This window comes from Lacerta agilis, chromosome 10, assembly GCF_009819535.1.
Source record: "Lacerta agilis isolate rLacAgi1 chromosome 10, rLacAgi1.pri, whole genome shotgun sequence".
In the NCBI taxonomy this organism is placed as follows: Eukaryota; Metazoa; Chordata; class Lepidosauria; order Squamata; family Lacertidae; genus Lacerta; species Lacerta agilis.
Window position 1 is genome coordinate 52,238,437 of NC_046321.1, and position 20,972 is coordinate 52,259,408.

General features: G+C 41.1%; 1 protein-coding gene across 1 annotated transcript; it reads left to right on the forward strand.

The window, feature by feature from the left end:
• The first annotated feature begins 236 nt into the window (after positions 1-236).
• Positions 237-20,847, forward strand: CAPZA2 (capping actin protein of muscle Z-line subunit alpha 2). The gene is made up of 10 exons (XM_033161841.1): positions 237-344; positions 11,560-11,623; positions 12,190-12,241; positions 13,084-13,147; positions 14,150-14,356; positions 14,506-14,585; positions 15,636-15,714; positions 17,155-17,226; positions 18,878-18,940; positions 19,860-20,847. The coding sequence occupies exons 1-10, from the start codon at positions 306-308 to the stop codon at positions 19,998-20,000; spliced, it is 861 nt and encodes a 286-aa protein (XP_033017732.1). The 5' UTR covers positions 237-305; the 3' UTR covers positions 20,001-20,847.
• The last annotated feature ends 125 nt before the right edge of the window (positions 20,848-20,972 follow it).

Genomic DNA, 20,972 nt, shown 5'->3' on the forward strand with positions numbered 1-20,972 from the left:
GCAGAAGCGACCGTACCCGTCCCGGCGATGCCGCTCTGCGCATGCCTGCCTCCCTCCCTCCCCGCCCGCGCCTCCCCCTCCTCCCCCCGCCTCTCTCGGGGACGCGCCCGGAGCCCCGCCCTTCCTGCTCGAGCGAGGGGCGGAGGCGGGTAGAGAGCTGGGCCTTGGCTGCTGTCGCCGCTCTTCCTCTTCCTCCTCCTCCTCCTCCTCTTGCCGCTACTGCTGCTGCTGCGGATTCGGGTGCCGCCGCCGCATCTCCCTCTCCTCCTCCTCCTTCTCGTGGCCGGACAGGGGAGAAAACGAAGATGGCGGACCTAGAAGACCAGCTCTCCGAGGACGAGAAGGTGAGGCGGGTGTCGTCGCCCTGTTGGAGGTTGTGGGGGGGGGGGGAAGCGGGGCTGCGTCGCGAGGGGCGGCGGTTGCTGCGCCTCAACCTGAGGGGGGGGGGAATTCCATCCTTCCTTCCTTCCCCTCGGCCCCGTGAAGAGGAAGGAAATAGGGCCCTTGTCAACCGATGGCCCGGCAGCGAGGGGAGGAAGGCGGCGCTGCTTCTGCTGCTGTCCGAGGGCCCTTCCCGCCGCTCCTTGTACGGTGCGAGCGCTGAAAATAGGCTCCAGGCGCCGGGCAGGGGCTGCGGCAGCAGAAGCGAGGCAGGCGGGGCAGATCCGGTGTCTGCTGGGCGACACTCCCCTCCACTCGGCTGCTTTCTTCTTCTTCCTCCTCCTCCTCCTCCCGGCTCCCCCCCCCTTCTCTGAAGGCCCGAGCTGATGGATGGGCGGAAGGGTTGGGAGGGCTTAGGGGGCTCGCCTCCTCCTCCTCCTCCTCGGCGGCCGGCATTTCCCCCGCCGCCCGGCTCTTCCGGGTGCGAGTTGGGCAGGGCAAATCCCGCCACCACGCCGAGAGCTTTTGGGGTGGGGAAGAAGAGAAATACCCGGTAATCATAGGGTGTTTCTTCTTCTTCTTCTTCTTCTTCTTCTTCTTCTTCTTCTTCTTCTTGGAATTGTAGTAGAGTTGGAAGGGATCCTGAGGATCATCTAGTCCAGTGATTCCCAACCATTTTTTTTTGCCATGCCCCACCTAAGCATCTCTAAAATCCTGATGCCCCTCCCCCCCGTGACTTATAATTCTTATTATTCAAAAGGTGAACTATTCACGTGGAGGAAGCCTAAAAGGCCATTAACTCGGTCTAGACAAGCTTCCAAATTGTGCTCTACATTGGGAACCACGGATCTAGTCGCAACACTTGGGTGGGGGTAGGGAGGGAGGGAGGAAGGTAGGAAGGAAGGAAGGAAGGAAGGAAGAAAAATAGTCATAGGGTGTCCCCCCCCTGCAATTGTAGATTTGGAAGGGATCCTGAGGATCATCTAGTCGCAGCACTTGGGGTGGGAGGAAGAGAAATAATAGCAGCATCAGAGCAGATTGCACATGCAGGTTGCATGCTGTATTCAGTTGGAGCGGTATTTTTTATTATTATAAAGTGGGTGGGTCTTCTGCCCCTTCTCTTCCATGTTTAGTTCATCGGTAAATTCTGATGCATTTTATCTATAGTCCCTAAGAAGGATGGGTTATTTCTGATTCATTAATGCGTGATCAATTAATTTCATTTTGAGCGTGTGGTGTAACAGCTCTGCTTGAAGAAAGGGCGCCGTCTGTCGCCCCTGCCGCACATTCCAGGGCCTAGTCCTGTTAAATCGGGTTTTGAGGAAGGGTTGGTTGGAGTGGTTTGTGCTTCTTTATCCCAAGCACTGAGTAGCTGAAGGATTTGAAGCATCTGATTCTTCGTTCATGGGTTTCATTCTTTCAGCCTTGCCATACTTAAAGATGCTCTTTAGACTCTTAGATATGACTGCTCATTGTGACTTCGGGGAGGTGAGGTTCACATGTTACATGATAGCAAACTAATATTTGCCACCAAGCATACTTGTGGATCCATCTTTCTGGCAAGTGTACTTGTAGCATGTGCACATGTTTACAACAGGTGTCTGTCACTTGCTTCTACTGTACTTTTAGATTTCCATTTGAAGTTGCACCTTAAAATGGAAGATCCTCCACAGTATCTGGAAAGGGTAATTGTGAGTGTACTTTGCAATTGACATCTGTAAGAGGGAACTCCTTCATTTCTTTTAAATTAATATAAATTTTATTGAATTCCACTGCCCTATAGCAGGGATGTCCAACCGGTCGATCATGGGGCGTCCCTTGTCAATCCTGGTCGATCGCGTGATCCTGATTGATCTTCAAAAACACACACAAAAATAACTTTGGTTCACACACACCCCCAGAAAAGCTCAACAACTTTGGTCAATCCAATGGATAGATCACTGCCAGTTTGTTTATAGTGGGAGTAGATTGCAGTCTCTTGGAAGTTGGATGTCCCTGCCCTATTGTTTAAAAACGCATACCTTTATTTTCAAGAAAAAGTGCCAGGCTGAGGAACAGCGACACATAACATAAGTGGCAGTCTCTTGGAAGTCGGATGTCCCTGCCCTTTAGTTTAAAAATGCATACTTTTATTTTCAAGAGAAAGTGCCAGGCTGAGGAACAGCAACACATAACATAAGTGGCTTGTTCACTTTCATCTCTCCATTTGAGCTCATATTAACTGCAGTTGAAAATGCAAGAGATTTTAGAGCTATTGGATAGTGGTCTGAATAACAAGACAATGATGCACTGTTTACATTGTCTTTAGGTATTGCACTATCACTTTCCTATCATCAAGTTTTCCAGACAGAGCTAGCTACAGAAAAATGTGTAGGTGTTCATGAAAAGCTTTTTACAGCTTTGCATCTTAATACAAGAAAATTCTGATGTGCAAGGAGAAATTTTTTAAAAAGAAACTAAAAGTGACTCATTCTAGTTCCTGTGGGTAATTGTGTGCATACAGTTCAAACGAAATTTGTTCAGTCTTAAGTTCTGTTTTCAAGTCTTGTCAAGACATGCAAGGAGGTCTTCTCCCTTCTCTAACATGGTCTTCAATGGCAATCCTATGGCACCATATACTTCAGAGTTAGCCTTATTGAACTCAGATGGACTCATTATAAAAGTTGGCTGCGTAAAGTATTCTTTCATGTTGCCTTAAATTTCTAATAGTACAGTTGTGCTGTGTAGTTCCGTTTACATGCACCCCTGCCCTGAGTAAGGAGGCAATGCAATGCCTGCTTACAGAAATCACTTTCTTTCAGTAATTATTAGCTAGACACAACCTTCTTATTAGGTTGAATAGAATAAAATAAAAGGAAGTTGCCTCATAATTTCTTGCTTAATGCAATAGATTTATGACACGTTACATCTGTTACATCTTTAAGTGCCACAAGGTTGTTCTCGTTACAATGGTAATGCTTCTTATTCTCTTCTCTTATGTTCATTTTCATGTTGGTAGCCAGTGTAGCACCTTTAAGTCTTATTTAATACGATCCCTCCTTAGTGATTCAGTCAGGATTTTAGTGGCCACATTTTGCACCAGCTGTCATGCCTGGACCACCTTAAAGGATAGACCCTTGTAGAGTGGATTACAATAATATAACCAAAAGTCTACCAGAGAGTGGTTCACTGCCGGCAGGTTATTGCAGTCCATGAATGGCTATAGCTAGTGAACTAATTTATTGAAGGAAGGCACTGAAGTGACCTGAGCCTGCAATGGAAATGCTGGAACCATGAATGCCCCCAAGCTATGTACCTGATCTTTCAAGGAGAGTGCACCATGTCAAGAATAGGTAGTCTTCCCTATTGCCAGGTACAATAACCATTGGCCCACAGCACCTCTAACCTGATTCAGCTTAATTTATTTAGCCCTCCAGCCCATCACTTACCCTAGACAACGGTCCAGCACTTGTACAGCCTCACCTGATTCTTGGAGCATGGATGTAGAGCTAGGTGTCATTGTCATACCAATGGCAAATTCCCTCCTACAGCAGATTCATATATATGTTCAAAAGCGTGAGGGACCCCACATCAGAATTGCCAAAGGGTTGAGCAGAAGTCTACCAGCTATCTCAAAATGGCCTGGAAGGTAGGAGTGAATCACCACTGCACCGTGCTTTCCACTCCCAAATCACTGAGCATCTTGAGGAGGATACCCCATTGATGGTATCAAAAGCCACCTGAGAGATGGAGAACCAACAGGGTCACACTCCCTTAGTCTCTCCCAACACAGGTCATCTATTGGTGCCAAAAGTGGGCCTGAAGCTAGATTGGAATAGGCTCAGATGATAATACAGTTCCTCAAAGCACATCTGAAGTTACATGGTCACCACCATCTCACGCATCTTGCCCGAAATGTACTTCACCAAGAAGAAAGTGCACCCCAGAACAACAGAATTATCTCTCGTCTCTCTTAGTTCAATCTTGCTCTAGAAGATTGGACATTTGCTCTGGCATCACACGGTCCCTAGTGCCAACTAGTTTGCTTTTTTGTGTTCAGGGAAGTAGTACAAAAATAAATAAATGAACATGACCAGTTAGCGATTGCTTATTAACCTAAGATTCCAGTATATACATAAGCATGATGAGGGAAGTACTTGTATGTATAAATAGAAACAAAGAAAACACACACACATTAAACCCTGTATATTTTCGTTTGGAAACTGAATTATAAATTTCTCTGCTTGGCTGAAATGGAAATAAGATACTGATTAAGCGAAGCAGTATTTGACTTCTCTCCAAATTAGTAGAGATATACATTGTACAGGATATTCTCTGAAAACTGGGCTATGATAGCACTCAAAAGCTATATTGCTTGCTCTGGAGAACCCAGCTCCCTGGTACAAGGCAGTTTTCATTTGAGATACTGCTTTATTATGATTTTTCCTTTTCCTGGTTCTAGGCTAGTTCGCTTGTTCTTTTGCCTGCTACAACAAAATACTGTATTAGTTCAGAATTTAAAGTTCTGTGGCTGAGACAGAAGAACACCATTGAGGTGGATTTGTCTATCGGTGTAAAAATGTTGACTTAGATTCTAGGATAAATGAACAAAAGAAAATAGAAGGTTTCCTATACCTTTCTTTGGCCTACCTGCATCCCACTGAAAAGTCTCTTGGGTGGGGGCGGTCTTGAACAATACGGAATGAATGGGGCTCGGGGACTGCTGAGGAGTTGACCGAAGCTGAACTGCCTTTCACTCTCGCCCAGTGGTGTCGCTTCTTTGGGAAGGGCAGTAGATCAGCAGTAGAGCATCTGCTTTGCATTCAGAAAATCCCAGGTTCAGCTTCCAGTATCTCAAGTGACTGGTGAGAGAGACCCCCAGTCAGAAACACTGGAGAGCCACTGCCAGTCACTCTAGAAAATATTGAGCTAGGTGAACCAGTGCTCTAACTTGGTGGTCTGTTTGTATGACACATGGTTCTGGAAAGCCACTCCCATCACTCTCTGGGAGAGGCTATTCGGGAGGATAAAGGCAGCTGCAGAGGCAAGGAGACTGGAGACTTCTCTTCTGTGAACTTTCTTCCATTCATTTACCTTAGAATACCATAAGCTGTCTTCGCTGTACACTTCTTTAAAAGGGGAAATGCAGATGCATTGAGCAATAGTTAAGGGTGTGCTTGATGGAAAGAATTTGAGGAACTTCCTGTTTTTCCAAATTCGGGGCACGACTTTGATTGTATACTAAATTTTCCTGCCTCATCAGATTTCACTGGCTTGGTTCAGGCATAACCAAGATTTGTTTGGGAGGATCAGGAGCAAATCCTATATACCTTCTCTCCATTTTCACATTTGGCTTAATGAATAACTTCCTGGTTTTCAGAAATGATAGCTGTGTGATTACATCTGAACTGGAAGACCACACCTTGCTTGCGCCCTGTAAACCAGGATTAAATTGTGGAGGGCTTGTTTGTTTATTTGAGGGAATCAAAATAGTGCCCCTATAAATACTTTTCACGTAAGGGTTATTCACACAGGCACTTTGATTACAATCTCAGAATTCCATGTATTGGGACTACCATGTAGAGGCTGTACAAAATCCTTCTTGGAAGTCCAGTGGTACCTTGGGTGTCAGGGATCTGCCCTCCGCGGCCAGGCAAGGTCGCAGTGAGTACAGGCAGCCCCAGCCACTCCTATCTAGTGATACGTCTCCCAGCGGTTCGTCCAGCACCTCCCTGGGGAGGAGGAGTTATCCTCAGGCAGCCAGGTGGAGTGCAGGCTCCAGGATGTTGCTCAGAGACCCAGCACCATCCGGCAGACCTCCTCTGAGGGGGAAACGCCACTTCTGTTGCCTGAGCTGCGCAGAGGGGGCGGCACTTAAGGGTGCCAAAATTCCTATGGGGTCGTAGCAGAAAGCAGGCACTTCCGGATTCTTTGAGCGACTAGGCAGTCATGTTTTTAGGTAGCTCCGCACTGTAAATAGTTTTACACAATAAAACTGTTGAAAGACAAGGCAGACTTTGTCGTTACTCGTGAGCAACCCCCTTGCGGACCTGACATTGGGTTACAAACGCTTCGGGTTACAAACACTTTGGGTTACAAACTGCGCTAACCCGGAAGTAGTACCTCATGTTGAGAACTTTGCCCCAGGATGAGAATGCAAATCACGCGCCGGTGGCAGTTGGAGGCCCCATTAGCAAAAGCGCACCTCAGGTTAAGAACGGTTTCGGGTTAAGAACGGATCTCCGGAATGAATTAAATTCGTAACCCAAGGTACCACTGTATTTCTGTTCTTGAACACTTTTACACCTTAAATTGTAGAGTGCTCCTGAGTGAATCCAGCACCAGCCACTTCAGAGCTTCCGAATGGATATGATAACTACCAAAAGCAGCACATTTGGTGCCAAATCTAAATAGCACTAAAGGGAAATCATGCTTATAAATCATCAGGAGTGCATTCTAAGGCTTCTGATTGTTTATTCATAGTCATCCCCCACTTGACGTCTTTATGTCAGGCAATCAACAAGTGGGTATTGTGGAAGGAAAATGATTCTGCAGGCCAGATTGGGAGGCCTGGTGAGCCTAATGAGGTATGTGGGCTGGATGTTCTCCACTTGGGACTTCTTTCCTTCATGAGTTGTGCACCCTGTTGTAGGAAACTTGACAGTGACCAAAATCAAGGTGAAACATGCATACCATGTTTTTACTTGGCATGTTGCCAGTGCTATAGACTTAAAGAATCCTACACTTTGCAGATACCATAGTTAGGAACCTTTGCATATCTTCCATCAGCATATCCACTCAAGGGATATGAAGGGAAGGATTGGTCAGGATGGGCAAATTGCCTTCCAGGAAATCTCATTTTCCATAAATGATCTTACTGAGGAATCGCAGGGTTTCTTGGAAATGGATATAGTTTGAAAAACACTGCTTATTCAAAGACTGCAGCAATTACATTTTCTCAAGGTCTGTTCCATGATTCCCAGGAATTTATAAGTGTCTGTCATAGAGCATTCTTCCTTTGGAAACACCATTACACATTTTCTTGCAAGCACTGCTATTTGATCCTTTTCAGAATCCATTTCCAGATTGTTGACTGGAGCAAACTATTTGGTTACTAGGACAGGTACTATTTCAAGTCTTCTGTGTTTCGGTTTAAAGTATTATCTGAATAAATGGAACATGGCAAGCATGGCAGGGGGAGGAGAAGTGCTATAAAAAGGGGGCTGATAGAGATACAGTGGTACCTCGGGTTACATACGCTTCAGGTTACATACGCTTCAGGTTAAGAACTCCACTAACCCAGAAATAATGCTTCAGGATAAGAACAGAAATCATGCTCTGGTGGTGCAGCGGCAGTGGGAGGTCCCATTAGCTAAAGTGGTACTTCAGATTAAGAACAGTTTCAGGTTAAGAACGGACCTTCGGAGCGAATTAAGTTCTCAACCCGAGGTACCACTGTAAATGGTTAACTATATTGCTGGTTCTAGATTCAGGTAGGTAGCCGTGTTGTCAAAATATATTTTAAAAAAATTAAAATATTGTCCAGTAGCACCTTAGAGACCAACCAAGTTTGTTCTTGGTATAAGCTTTCATGTGCATGCACACTTCTTCAGATACGAAGAAGATTTATATTGCTGGTGTATTTGCTATGTAAGGTTGTCATATTTAATGTGAGATGGTCCATGTGCTTTTAGGAAGGGAGAATTTCTACCACTGTAGCACTCCAGAGCTATACTTGCTGAAATTCTGTGGGTTGTAACCCACCTGTCCCATGTTGAATCTGACAATTGTATGAGCTTGGAAGATATATAGGGTACCTTAACATAACTGAACAAACTGCAAATGTAAAATTTTAGTATAGTTTATTGTATCACTGACCCTCCAGTTCTTGACCATTGCTTTTTATTTTGTTGACGTATTTAATAATTTCTTCCATCACACATCTCAGGTCATGGTTCGGTAAAATTAAATTTAAAACAACAATACAATAAGGAAACTGAGCAGCTAAAACAATGGCTATATTACACTGCATATTGGATTTTTATTTAAGTCTGAGCTGAAAATTAATGACCCACAAATACCCAAGAAAATAACCATGTTTTAACTTGATATCAAAACATAAAAAATAGTTGGCAGCACCAGTGATATCTCAGAGGGGAGGACAGTCAGGGTACCACCATGAGAAAGTCCTTTCCTGCATCCCCACAAAATGAGTGACTCCTAGAAGTGGGACACAAAGAAGAGCCTCCCCAGATGATCTTCAAACGGGAAGGGAACTTCCAGTCCACAGGCCAATCTTGACCTGTCAAACCATTTCCCCTCACATCGCACCCACCTGTCAATCTGTTGGTGTAATTTATAATGGTGGGAGGCTGACGTTTAATTCTGTGTTGGGTGTGCACACCTTTTCCCAGCAAAGGAACAGCAGGATTTAACCCCAAGCGGGGTTAAATCCTGCTCAGTTTGGTTGTATGCACCTGTTCCCATTTTCTGAAGGCATCTGCTGTGCGAGGGACTTCTCCTTTGCATAGCTAGTGCTTGCAACATGCAGCTCCCCGCCAGCTGATGAGAAGGAAAGAAAGAAGCAGTTCCTGGCCCTATACTTAGTCCTTCTTAAAGCGCCATGGATAGGGCTGGCAGTGCCACTTGCACTGTGGTTCCCAGGCTGGCTGACATTTGGGAACACTGCACAAGGGATTTTGCCAGGTATGTGGGACAACCCACATGCCAATCGTGATGTCATAATAGGGTGGTTGACCTCCAGAGCCAAAAAGTCTTAAAATCTGGGAAGGACAATATAGTGAGACGTGCATCTTCATATATCTTGGTCTCAAGTGTTTAAGAGGTTTACAAGTCATTACTAACAGCTTGATCTCAGACCGGAAGTGTTGTGGCAGCGGTTACAAAACAGGTGTCTCATAGCTCTGACAAAAATGATGTTTTCAAACAGTGCCTTTTGGCTTTATTGGAAAATAACTTTAGTTCTGACAGGCTACATTTTGAAAAGATTTCCAAACAAGGTGGCACAAACTATGAGGATTACATTTTACTTTGTGTGACTCTTTGGGTTTTATTGTTACATGCACTTCACGACTAAATCCAGGATTTCTTAGATACTGAAGGCTACAGTTCTTAGTACAACCATATATAATGTAAGACATGGGCAAAAGATGCAGCATTTCACACGTTTTGCAGCCAATCAGCTCAAGATTGAATTTATTTCGTTGATGTAATCTGGCTGTTCTCTGAGTAGTTTGAGGAGGCAGCACCAAAAGGACTAATCCACTTTTCTTTCTGATATGGTATGAGTTGCTTAAGACAACTCAGTGAGCTTCATGACTGACTGGAAATTGTAAACCACCCACAAGTCAAATATTGTGTTTACCGCACTGCGTTGACTCTGGTGGCCTAGCTAGGTGTCATGAACTATATGTTAGCATGCATTTCATGTTGTTCAGTTGTAAAGCAGGGAATGGTTAGAATGCAGAGTATAATGCAAAGAATCAGAAGGCAAGAAGAGGATGCAACTTTTCTCCTAGCAGAGCCTCTTCTTGCTATGATCCTGGACAGAAGAATAGCAGGCCAGGGGCAATGGGTTGGAAGTTCTGCAGTTCGCATTATCCCTCACCCCATGTCCCAGTTTATATCTGGCCAACCCCTGTGCTTGAAATTGTTCTATTTTGTTTATATCTTCCTGAGATCTTTTCTTGCTGTCTTTTGATAGTCATGTATTTTGTTGATTCATATCTAAACTACTGTAGCTTGACTTCAAGAACTCACAATGGTGCTGATGTGCACATTGTCATTGCCTTATATAGGCATGTACATGCCAGGTTTTGTTTTGTTTTTTTGCCTTAAACCAAATCAATTTCCGTTGTGGTCATAGTCAGGAAGGCTAGTGGTAAGAAGAGCATTTCAGTTTATGTCATCTCACATATGTCTTGAAAACACACACACACACACACACACCCTACATGCCTGCTTTTAATATTCAAGAGGAGGTGGAATAGTATGTTTGTGACAAAGTCCAGATATCATTCTTGAAGAAACAACACAGGACTGACTTTTGGGTTTTTAGAAATGCCACCCCATTATCTTAACTATTTCTTTTTAAATGCAAAGTAATTACTATATATGAAAGAGCTGTTTGAACATAATTGTTTTTAACGTTTTCTTAATTAGAGCCATTTTATCATACATGTTAAAATGTCTTCTCAAAAGTGTATTTCATTTAAATGAGTGGGACTTGTTCCCAAGTAATGTTGAGGATTGCAGCCTTGGTTGTATAAAGCTGAAGTCAGTTGGGATTTTGACCTGTATAAATCCAAATCCAAATGAGTAACACCTTGTAATATCAATATACTATTATGCACTTGATGCATTTTTGTCCTTGTCTTCTGAGGAGCTTTGAGCGTTTCATAAAGCTCAGTAGTTCAGACATTCAGTATGGAAGAGATGACGAGTGGTAGCAGTGCAGGAAACCATTGGTTGAAGCAGCAAAAAGTCAGTCGCAACTATAGACCTGCCCATGCTACCTCGTCCCTTAAGCCAGAGTTGGCCAAGATTGAGTCAGGAGACAGAGCTTCACTACATCCCAGCAGAAAGCCAGTCTGCTTTGGAAGATGCCGTAGAGAGATTTTTGAAATATTAAGCTGTGTACAAATACTTTTAAATAAATATGTTGATGATGCTTCTGGCAGTTATTTAGGACATGCCTTTTAAACACACATGTAACCTTGTTTTGGTGAGACTTCACAGAACTATGTTGTGTTTCCTATTCCAGAAGATAGTCCTCCAGCTATGCCTCAGGGATTTTCATGCTCAGTGAAGTTCAGATTGTTACATTTTCTATTACAATTCTGTCTTTAGAGAATGTCCTTTGAGAATGTTTTGTGCTGGTTATTTTGTGTTGGAAATTCATTGGTCTGGTTTGACCGTAACAGGCAGTAGAAGTATTTCTTCACCTCGCAGAGCCATCTTGCGCCACCTCTTTTATGCTTCCTCTTCTAAATTAACTTAGCCAAACATCTCTCTTTAACACAAGACTTTGCATTCTCAGGTGGTATTAGGATGTACTGTAATTTGGAGTTCAGTTATTTTCCAGTTAACCTTTTTAAGTTATTATAGAATTAAATAGATTTCTCCCATTTAAAACTATCCTATGATTACTGTATGATATACTTCTTGTTTCCATTTTAGGTGCGCATAGCAGCGAAATTTATCATCCATGCTCCCCCGGGGGAATTCAATGAAGTCTTTAACGGTGAGTGTTCATGCTACTTTCTAGCTCTCATGTTGATGGTTTCAGTTACCCTTTATGGAGGATTTTTAAAACAAACTTTTGAAAAAACAAATCAAGATTACACTTAGGAACTTCACATTGCTTGCTCCCATGTTTCCCTTTCTGTGTCTATTAATATAATTTCAAGACTGTTAGAAGACAAGAGAGTTCCACTTCCTATTTTAAAACTTATCAGCACTTTTTGCTTAACTTTTGCCAAGTGATACCCCTGTTACATTACATAAAGTAGCTCTAACATCACTTGCTACTGCTAGAAATCTTTGCCAATTTGTTTCTTCTGTGGTTGGCATTGCAGAGTTGTAGCCAGTTTGGGGGAAATTCCAGGAGCATTATATGCCTACCAATTTAATGCTAGGGCCCAGGAAGTTGCTATTTTCCATCTCTGAATATAGCCGGTACCCTAAAACTGACAGTATTTTTCCACGCTTTATCATGACTGGCATACGTGGTGTCTTACTTCCTCTCATGGAAAACATGTATTTTCCGATTAGCATTTTCACCATGTACTAATGCTCAGTATTTTTCAGATGTCCGATTGCTGCTTAATAATGATAATCTTCTCAGGGAAGGAGCAGCTCAGTAAGTATTGCCACCATTTATTGCAGGCATCCCCAAACTTCGGCCCTCCATATGTTTGGACTACAATTCCCATCATCCCTGACCACTGGTCCTGTTAGCTAGGGATCATGGGAGTTGTAGGCCAAAACATCTGGAGAGCCGCAGTTTGAGGATGCCTGATTTATTGCTTCTTTCAATGTGTTAGTGCTGAATGGATGCGTTTGTGGGCAGCTTTTAATAGGTTGTGTGAGGATGGGATAGAACAGCCACACACACCCACTTTTTCATTGTGTTCTTTGCTGATTGGTGCTCTGAAAGATTCAAAACAGGCCTTCTCCCAGAAATAAGACATATCTACTCAATATTACTTTTTTGGGGAGGGGCAGTGATCCCAGCCCCTAGGCCAGCAGCAGCTGGACTTAAAAGGGCAGTGTAATCAATGCTACATCCATAACCCTGCGGCTCACACTGACATGGGTAGATAAGGGTGGAGAGGCAGGAAAAGTATGTGATTAGATTTTATTCTGCATATAATGTGTGAATGGTGTTAAAAATCAATGGGAATCCAAAGGTTTGTACACATGATGAGATTTCTCCACCAATAATCAACCTAGATATATCTATTAACCAAATAAAATTAACTTTGTCAAATCTTAGCACAGACTGTATTTATTTTAATAAAATTCATAGTTTTATTATACAGGAACACAAGCTCTGAGCCCCTTAACACAATTTGAAAATTTATTAAGCACAACGGGTAGAGGCGGAAAGGATTAGTTTCTAAATTGTACTCTATATTGCTTGATGTTTCTTAATGTTGCAAAAAAAATTTTTTACTTGAAGCCTATCTTTGTCTTTTCCAGTGCATTTGCACAGTATAACTTGGACCAGTTTACTCCAGTAAAACTAGAAGGCTATGATGATCAGGTATGACTGTGGTTGAATTTAAGTTTGGTGTAATGGTGGGTGGGCATGCTCAGTACTCATTGGGCTGTGTTTGGATGGACTCATTAGGGGGTTATTTTGTAATATATACATATACATATACGTGTGTGTGTGTGTGTGTGTGTGTGCGTACACACACACACACACAGAGAGAGAGAGAGAGAGAGAGAGAGAGAGAGAATATGTATAGTTCACTTTATAGCCCCAAGAGGCTCTCAGAGTAGCTTATGAACGATTCTCAAAATAAAATCACACTCAAACCTAATGCAACAGAAGTTACATGGTGTCTATATGAAATCAGTTCTTTGCTGGTGTCATTCCATGCAATAGCTCCCACCCAAATCCTTTGAGGCAAGGTTGAGCAGCTCAATCTTTCTTTTTACTACTACTACTACAAATCTTGAGTTTCCCTCTAGCCAACTAATGCCTCCCTTTTAAAAATATATATTTTTATTAAAGATTTCTTAGTTTACAAAAAATATGTGCATTGTCTCTTTTTTCAAGTTGTGTTTTCTACAGATCAGTTTCATTTGTTGTGAGACATCAGTGTTACTAATACCTCCCTTTTGTGTGTGTGGTGCTGTATTGGCTCATGAGGAGACACTTACCTCTGAACTTCAGAGATAGAGAGAATGATTTAATATATTAGTTTACTCTTTCTCAGTGCACTTTTGTAATGACAATCCCACAACTTTATCTTTGTTTTTAAAAGAACAATGTGTCTTTCTTTTCTAAAAGTACCACTTTATAAAATGAAATGTAGAATTTTTGAGTAACAGTTTTGAACTATTCTGGTTTCTCATAGAAACTAGAATTCCCAAAGTAGAATTTGAAAACCAATGTAATGTATAGAGCTGCTGTGCCATGTATTTAATTAAAAGGTGCCGTGGTACAATATTTTGCTACAGTTCCATTCTTTTATTTGATGGTGTGACCTGTGTTCTGTATAGTCTTTTTACAATTACCTTTAAACTCTCTGTACAGGTTTTAATAACAGAACATGGTGACTTGGGCAACGGAAAATTTTTGGACCCGAAAAACAAGATCTCTTTTAAATTTGATCATTTAAGGAAGGAGGCTACTGATCCAAAGCCTCATGAAGTTGAAAATGCAATTGAGTCATGGAGAAACTCCATAGAAACAGCAATGAGAGCCTATGTGAAAGAACACTATCCAAGTGGTGTTTGCACAGTAAGTGTGGCAGGATCTAGAAATTGCTTGGGTGGGTTAAACCCATTATTTGGTCTGTTGGCTTGAATTCAGATATACGGGTGGTATATAAACATAATAAATAAATGAATTTAGACCGTGGCATAACTGTCTTACATTTGTGTTACAAGGTGTATGGAAAAACAATTGATGGGCATCAAACAATTATTGCATGCATAGAAAGCCATCAGTTTCAAGCAAAAAACTTTTGGTAAGTATCATATCGGTAATCTGTAAATTGGTTTCTTTTCTATTTTATTTTGCTCACCCCATTAAAAGTTATATTGGACTTCCGTTTTCAGCGTATTCAGTGTTTAGAACCTATATTCATGGCACTAAGGTTATAGCAAGGGTTTGCAAACTCTGGTCTGCGGACAACCAGTAGTCTACAAGCTTCATTCAGGTGATCCACAGTATGCCTGCAAATATACTATCAAAAGTCATACAGCATTGAGCAAAAGTCATACAGCATTGCAGTTGCTATGACAGATAGAGAAACTATTAAGTAGTTCACCAACAAGACCCCCAGCAATTTTCAAGTGATCTACGAGGGAAAAAATGTTTTGGGAATTATGGAGCTATAGCAGTGTTTTTCAACCACTGTTCCGCGGCACACTAGTGTGCCGCGAGATGTTGCCTGGTGTGCCGTGGGAAAAATTGTGTTTATTTGATTCCTATTCAAGAGAATTATTTTATATATAGTCAATACAGGCACAGAGTTAATTTTTTTAACATTTTCTAATGGTGGTGTGCCTCGTGATTTTTTTCATAAAACAAGTGTGCCCTTGCCCAAAAAAGGTTGAAAAACACTGAGCTATAGTATTCAGATTTCAGCTTTTGAGCACAATTACACTCTGTAAAAATAAAGATGGGAATGTATTTGGAAAAATATTTTAGACAAACAGTGGGTTTGTGAAAAGTGTCGTAAGATACGTTTCCAAAATACACAGGTATGAGAAAATACCGGTATAAGAATTGCAGATTTGCAGTACTTATTTACTTAGATAAGAATCCATTTCCAAAATGTATTTTCAACATGTTGGTTTGTTTTATTGATTTCATCTCATGTGCATGGAAATTGTGTTGCAACTTTCTGCATATTGTTTACAAACAATTTAAATTTTGCAGTTTACAGAATTTGCTTTCAATATCTCATCAAAGCATCCTTTTTCAAAATAGTTTTTAAATCTAAAGGACGTGAAACTCAGTATTTTGATTCCCCACCACATGTTTGCTTACCTAAAGTTTTATTTCATTTAAGGAATGGTCGTTGGCGGTCAGAATGGAAGTTTACAATCACTCCTTCAACCACTCAGGTGGCTGGTATCTTGAAAATTCAGGTAGGCTGCCTCTAATTTATGGTGTCTGATTGATAAATCCCATGTAACTCGCAGAACACTTTCTTTTTTAAGGTTTATATTCCTCATTTCTACCATTGATGGTATTCAACACAGCTTACAAATGTATAACATAAATCAAAGAAATGATTACACAATAGCAAATCAAAATTATTAGTGGCTTCCTGGGATGGATTAAGTAAGAGAAATTATCAAATACTAAAGCATATTGCGTCAGAGCTATACAGTAAAACACAGCAAAAGCAGCAATAGATGCATTAGGAAACCACTAATTGCTGTCCAGAACTAAAAATAAACAAACCCAGCTTACGCTCAGTCAACCAAATTTCCTTGGTGTCAGCCAAACTTTCTAGGGATGGATTTCTATAAATAGGGTACAACCAAGGAAAATGTCCTCTTTGGTAGTCGTCCAATCACTGCCAAAGGCAAGAGTGCCCATAGAGAACATATAAGAGTAGTGACTAAGCTGTGATGCTCCAGGTATTTGTGGGCTCTTGATCATTGGCCATACTGGCTGGGGCTGATGTTTTTTGAAATATGAACAGCACCTGGAAGACCTGAAGTTGGATACATCTGGCCCACCGTGATAATTTCAGTAACTAGGCAGATTTATTTGGAAGAAGTTGTATTCTAATCCCAGTCTATTCAGGACTTTATGGTTGAGAACCAGTACTTTGAGTTCTGCTGAAACAAATTGTTACATAACCATTATAGTGATGATTTATTAGCGAAACGGTAATTAAAAGTCTACACCTTGAAGTTCTAGGTATTTATTCCGCTATACAGTTGGCTAAATCAATTGTTACTTTTTTAAGTATCTAAAGAAATAAAGGCAAAATAAGTAATTGTGGATATCAGGTTTTTTTTTTTTTTTTTAAATATTCCCTTTACACTCCCTCTCCGTACACTCTGAAAATATGTATTCTTGAGTTTCAAAACTCTCTCCTTACTTCCCTCATTCCCCTCTCCTCTCAAAAAGAAACGGGAAAAAACTAGAAGTGAAACAAAAGGAGCAAACATCTAAATCTGCAGTCTATATTATTCAAATAAAACATGCACTCTGTTCTGTGCAGAAACTAATGGGAAAAGAGACAAATGCAAACACCTCAGACTACTAAAGGTTGTATCCAGTTGTGTTGCTTTGTTGTCAGTAGAATGGGAAAGGGGCTTAGGCGATCTTATAGAGCAGACTTAGGAGATGCACGAGGGACTGCAGGGGAATGGGGGGATTACTGAAAGGGCTTCCCTGCCTGTTCTACTGACAGAAGTCTTCCATCAGCAGAATGACAATGTTGGATAGAACCGTAAGTGCTAGTTCTTACGCAACTGCATTTTGAATGGGTTGTAATATTGCTCACTCTTCCTAAAACAGTGCCTTTTTCCCTATGTGGTGATCTTTATCCTGTTACACTTTGTATATAGGTTCATTATTATGAAGATGGAAATGTTCAGCTAGTGAGTCATAAAGACATACAGGATTCTCTAACAGTGACTGTGAGTATCTTTCTTTTGTAGGAAACATTTTTAATTAGTCGCATAAGGTTGAATCCAGAGTTAAATGTGTGTGTGACAAGCCTAGTTTTCCCTGAAAATTTGCTCCCGGGGGCGGGGGCTCTGCTTGATAGGATAGACGGTGGTGCAGGTTGAAGGGAGGGGTCCTCAAAAAAACAGGTGATGGCACTTTCTATGTGTGCGAGTTATTCTTGTGGAAGGTGCCCCCACCTGGTTTTCAAGGATTCCCCTCGGCCCTCTGCACCAAATCGTAATGAGCAGCTGCACATTTGTTCAAAACATTGCACTTTTTAAAAATAGCATCAGACCCCAACACCCTATTACAACTGGTTTTGAAAGCCCCATTTTTTAAAATAGAAAACAACAACAGTTTGCCATGAAGAATGGGGTGCTCTGTTTGAGAAACGAAATATAATGCCCACTTCAGTATGCGGAACTAGATATATTAGTGTTTTTTGGTTCGTACCTGCACAATATTTGATGGAGCAACTATTTTCTGTACAGGAATTCATGTTCGGGAAATTAAATGGCTTCTCGGATGGCTTCATTTTGATGAAAAGCTAGGCCAAGTAACAAGACTTTGGTCTGTTAAGAATGCTGTGAATTGAAGACACAAATCAAATCCATTTGATTTGGAACCATGGCAATTAGAGGAGCAACGTTAGTGGAATTTACAGCTTTTAGAGCAGGCTTCCTCAGTCTCAGCCCTCCAGATGTTTTGAGACTACAATTCCCATCATCCCTGACCACTGGTCCTGCTAGCTAGGGATCATAGGAGTTGTATGCCAAAAACATCTGGAGGGCCGAGGTTGAGGAAGCTTGTTCTAGAGCCTTAGTATTGAGTTTAAGTCATAGCTGCTTCAGGAGCCTTGCTGGAAAACTGAGCAAATCTCTCAAACAGAGTGAGAGCTGTGCTAAAGTACCATGGTCAGCTGTGACACTTGTGTCAATACTCTTTCTGTATCTTTACTATTTTCCAGATAGTGCATGGTCCTATGTTGGTGCAAAGTACATAATCAGGCTCTTGCTTGGCAGATCAAAGAGTAGAATCTCAATACACAATCTGCCTAAACCCAGCTCTAGCCTTCTATGTTAAATGTATGCATTCTAATACGTAGTGCAGAAGGGGCAGTTGGCTTCTTGTTTATGAGCTCAAAAAATGGAGCTTTAATGAGTGTTGGATCCCTGAAACCTCAGTAAGAGAGTTGACAATCTGCATAGAGCTGTCCTCTGAGTGACAATAAGCTGGGGAACAGAAACCGTAGTTGACTTGAGCTTCCCTTCTCTTCTCTGATGTGTCTGAAAAAGATTCTTGACTCGCTTCCAGAAGGGAAGTTTAGAAACTGCAGAAAGTCCCGCAAGCTCCACTTCTGACAAGATGAGAAAGCATAGGAATTAGTACTGAGCTTGTAAGTCACCAGTAAAAAAAACTCAAGGGATGATGACACCTGTGTTTTGCAGATAATGCTGACAGGTTACAGGCTTGTTGCAAAGCTCACAGAGAATGTGTAAGCCTTTGAATAGTGGGGGGGGGACCTCTGTAATTGTTTATATTCATTATAATGTCTGAAATGACTGTCTTTGGGAGATGATTGTTTCAGTGCAATATTTAAAAATTTCTCCTTTACCCTAGAATGAAGCCCAAACAGCAAAGGAATTTGTAAAGATCGTAGAGGCTGCAGAAAATGAATACCAGGTATACAATAAGTCTGCAATATACAATATAGTTACTTTCCTGAATCTTTTTGACAATGTTCTCACTACAATATGTGTTCAGGAGCAGCCAGAAAATGGGTGGAAATATTCAGAATCTGAAATCCTTAGTGGCAGAGAAAGGGCAAAGCTTTGCTGGGTATGTACCTTTCTCTACCCACTTAATAAACGCATATACACCCTTTTCCCGAGGATTTCAGAATGTGAGTTCAAATACATAACATTCAAAAGGCCACTTACTTCAAGTAATGGGCGTTATTATGGGGCCTTCCTACTTTTTAAAGCCTAACTATGGATAAGGTTGTTTCTATTTTTAAATAAATATATGTGGTTGTAGAAGATGCTTATCTTAAATCAGACCTCTGAACTGAAAACATTGTATAGTCTGCCACTAATTTCAAAATTTACTTTTTGGCCATACCCATTTAGAATACAGCTAGTTTTGTTGAAGGGAAATGAACCTGTTCACCCCAGACATTGTGCTTCCTTTTCCTAGAATGGATTGAGGAGTTAAGAGTAAGGAATTGCTTGGATCTGTTCTCTTCCCCCTCCCTCTTTTATATGTGATGAAACCAATTCAGTTTAACACAGCAAGGGCATGTGTAATTAATTCATAAAAGCCAGTAAACGGGTGTGAATTTTTTAGGGGAATATGCTCCCCCTCTGTATTTTTTTTGGTGCCTTCCATAGTTGAAGGATGTCAAAAGTAAGATTTCTAGCTAATTATGTTATCCATATTTAATTACACCATCTGAAGCACACTTGTTTCTGATATTGACGTCGAAATAAGTTCCGTCAGATGTGGGCTGGTTTAGTTTTTGCAGGTTAGTTCTTGTTATATCTGTTTTCACATCAAACTGTGTATTTCTATAATCTACATGTTCTACCTTTTCCGTGAACAGACTGCTATCAGTGAAAATTATCAAACTATGTCGGACACTACTTTCAAGGCCTTACGACGACAACTGCCAGTTACTCGCACAAAGATTGACTGGAACAAGATCCTTAGCTACAAGATCGGGAAAGAAATGCAGAATGCCTAAAATGAAGGTTGCAAAGCTGGATCCTTTCGGTGTCCTTGTATACAAAATAAAAGTGATTGCAAAGGTATTCGGAATTGTTAAAGTCACCCAGTCAGCATGGGCATTTGCTGTTGAAAATCACTGTACGTAGTTTGATTAGAACACAGGCTTAGCTAATTGACCATTTTACTTTGTCCTTTTGTTTCTCCTTTAAAAGGTTACAAAAAAATCAGTGTAGCTGAAAATGTTGAGAGCTTCTGATATATTTAGACATATTTTTTTTATAATGATGACATGCCTATAGTTTTCAGTTCAATTAAAAACAATTTGAGAATTTTTTTTTTTGCATCCGGTGATCACGTGTTGCTTTGCTTTCGTGCAAAAGGGCAGCTTCTAGAACACAGTTCCCTAGAACAAGTTGTTACTGGACATCGCCTATTTCACATTCAACATGGATTTTAGCCATGTGTATTGTTGTAGGAATAATTATCCCTCTACTGTATGAAAGCCTGCAGAAAGCATTCTATATCCAAAACTTTTCAGTTACTTAGCTAGCTAGGTGTTAACTTTTTTTTTTTTAAAGAAAAAGGCCAAGGTCTAATGCTGTTTTTAAGGTGTTGAAATTAAATATTAGTGCTTATTTTGGAAATGCATTTAGTGCTCTGTTCCTGACAGCTGTTCAAATGAGATCGGATTCCATCAGTCCTCAAGTTAATTTTTACCATGCAGCCACAATTGTATTATAACAACGCATATTGTAATATATATATAATCCTGTACTCATTACTGTGTCTGTCAGTTTTTTCTCTCTTGGATTGAACTGTACTAAAATTCAATGTGACATTAAAAAATGCAAATTTTCTATTTACTTATGATTATTATTTTGAAACAAAAATGAGCTAAAGAGCATGGGGCAGAAGATGAAAATAAAGAAATCCTCAGATTTGGGGGAGGGGGCCTGTTGAAACAACAGTCTTCTGGCAATTATGAAAA

Bases quoted from the DNA above. Each gene is read 5' to 3' on its own strand.
- CAPZA2 (XM_033161841.1), top strand. From the start codon at position 306: ATGGCGGACCTAGAAGACCAGCTCTCCGAGGACGAGAAG. The intron at 12,242-13,083 runs GTAAGTATTGCC...TGTCTTTTCCAG, and splicing joins CTCAGGGAAGGAGCAGCTCA to TGCATTTGCACAGTATAACT. The intron at 15,715-17,154 runs GTAGGCTGCCTC...CTTTGTATATAG, and splicing joins CTGGTATCTTGAAAATTCAG to GTTCATTATTATGAAGATGG.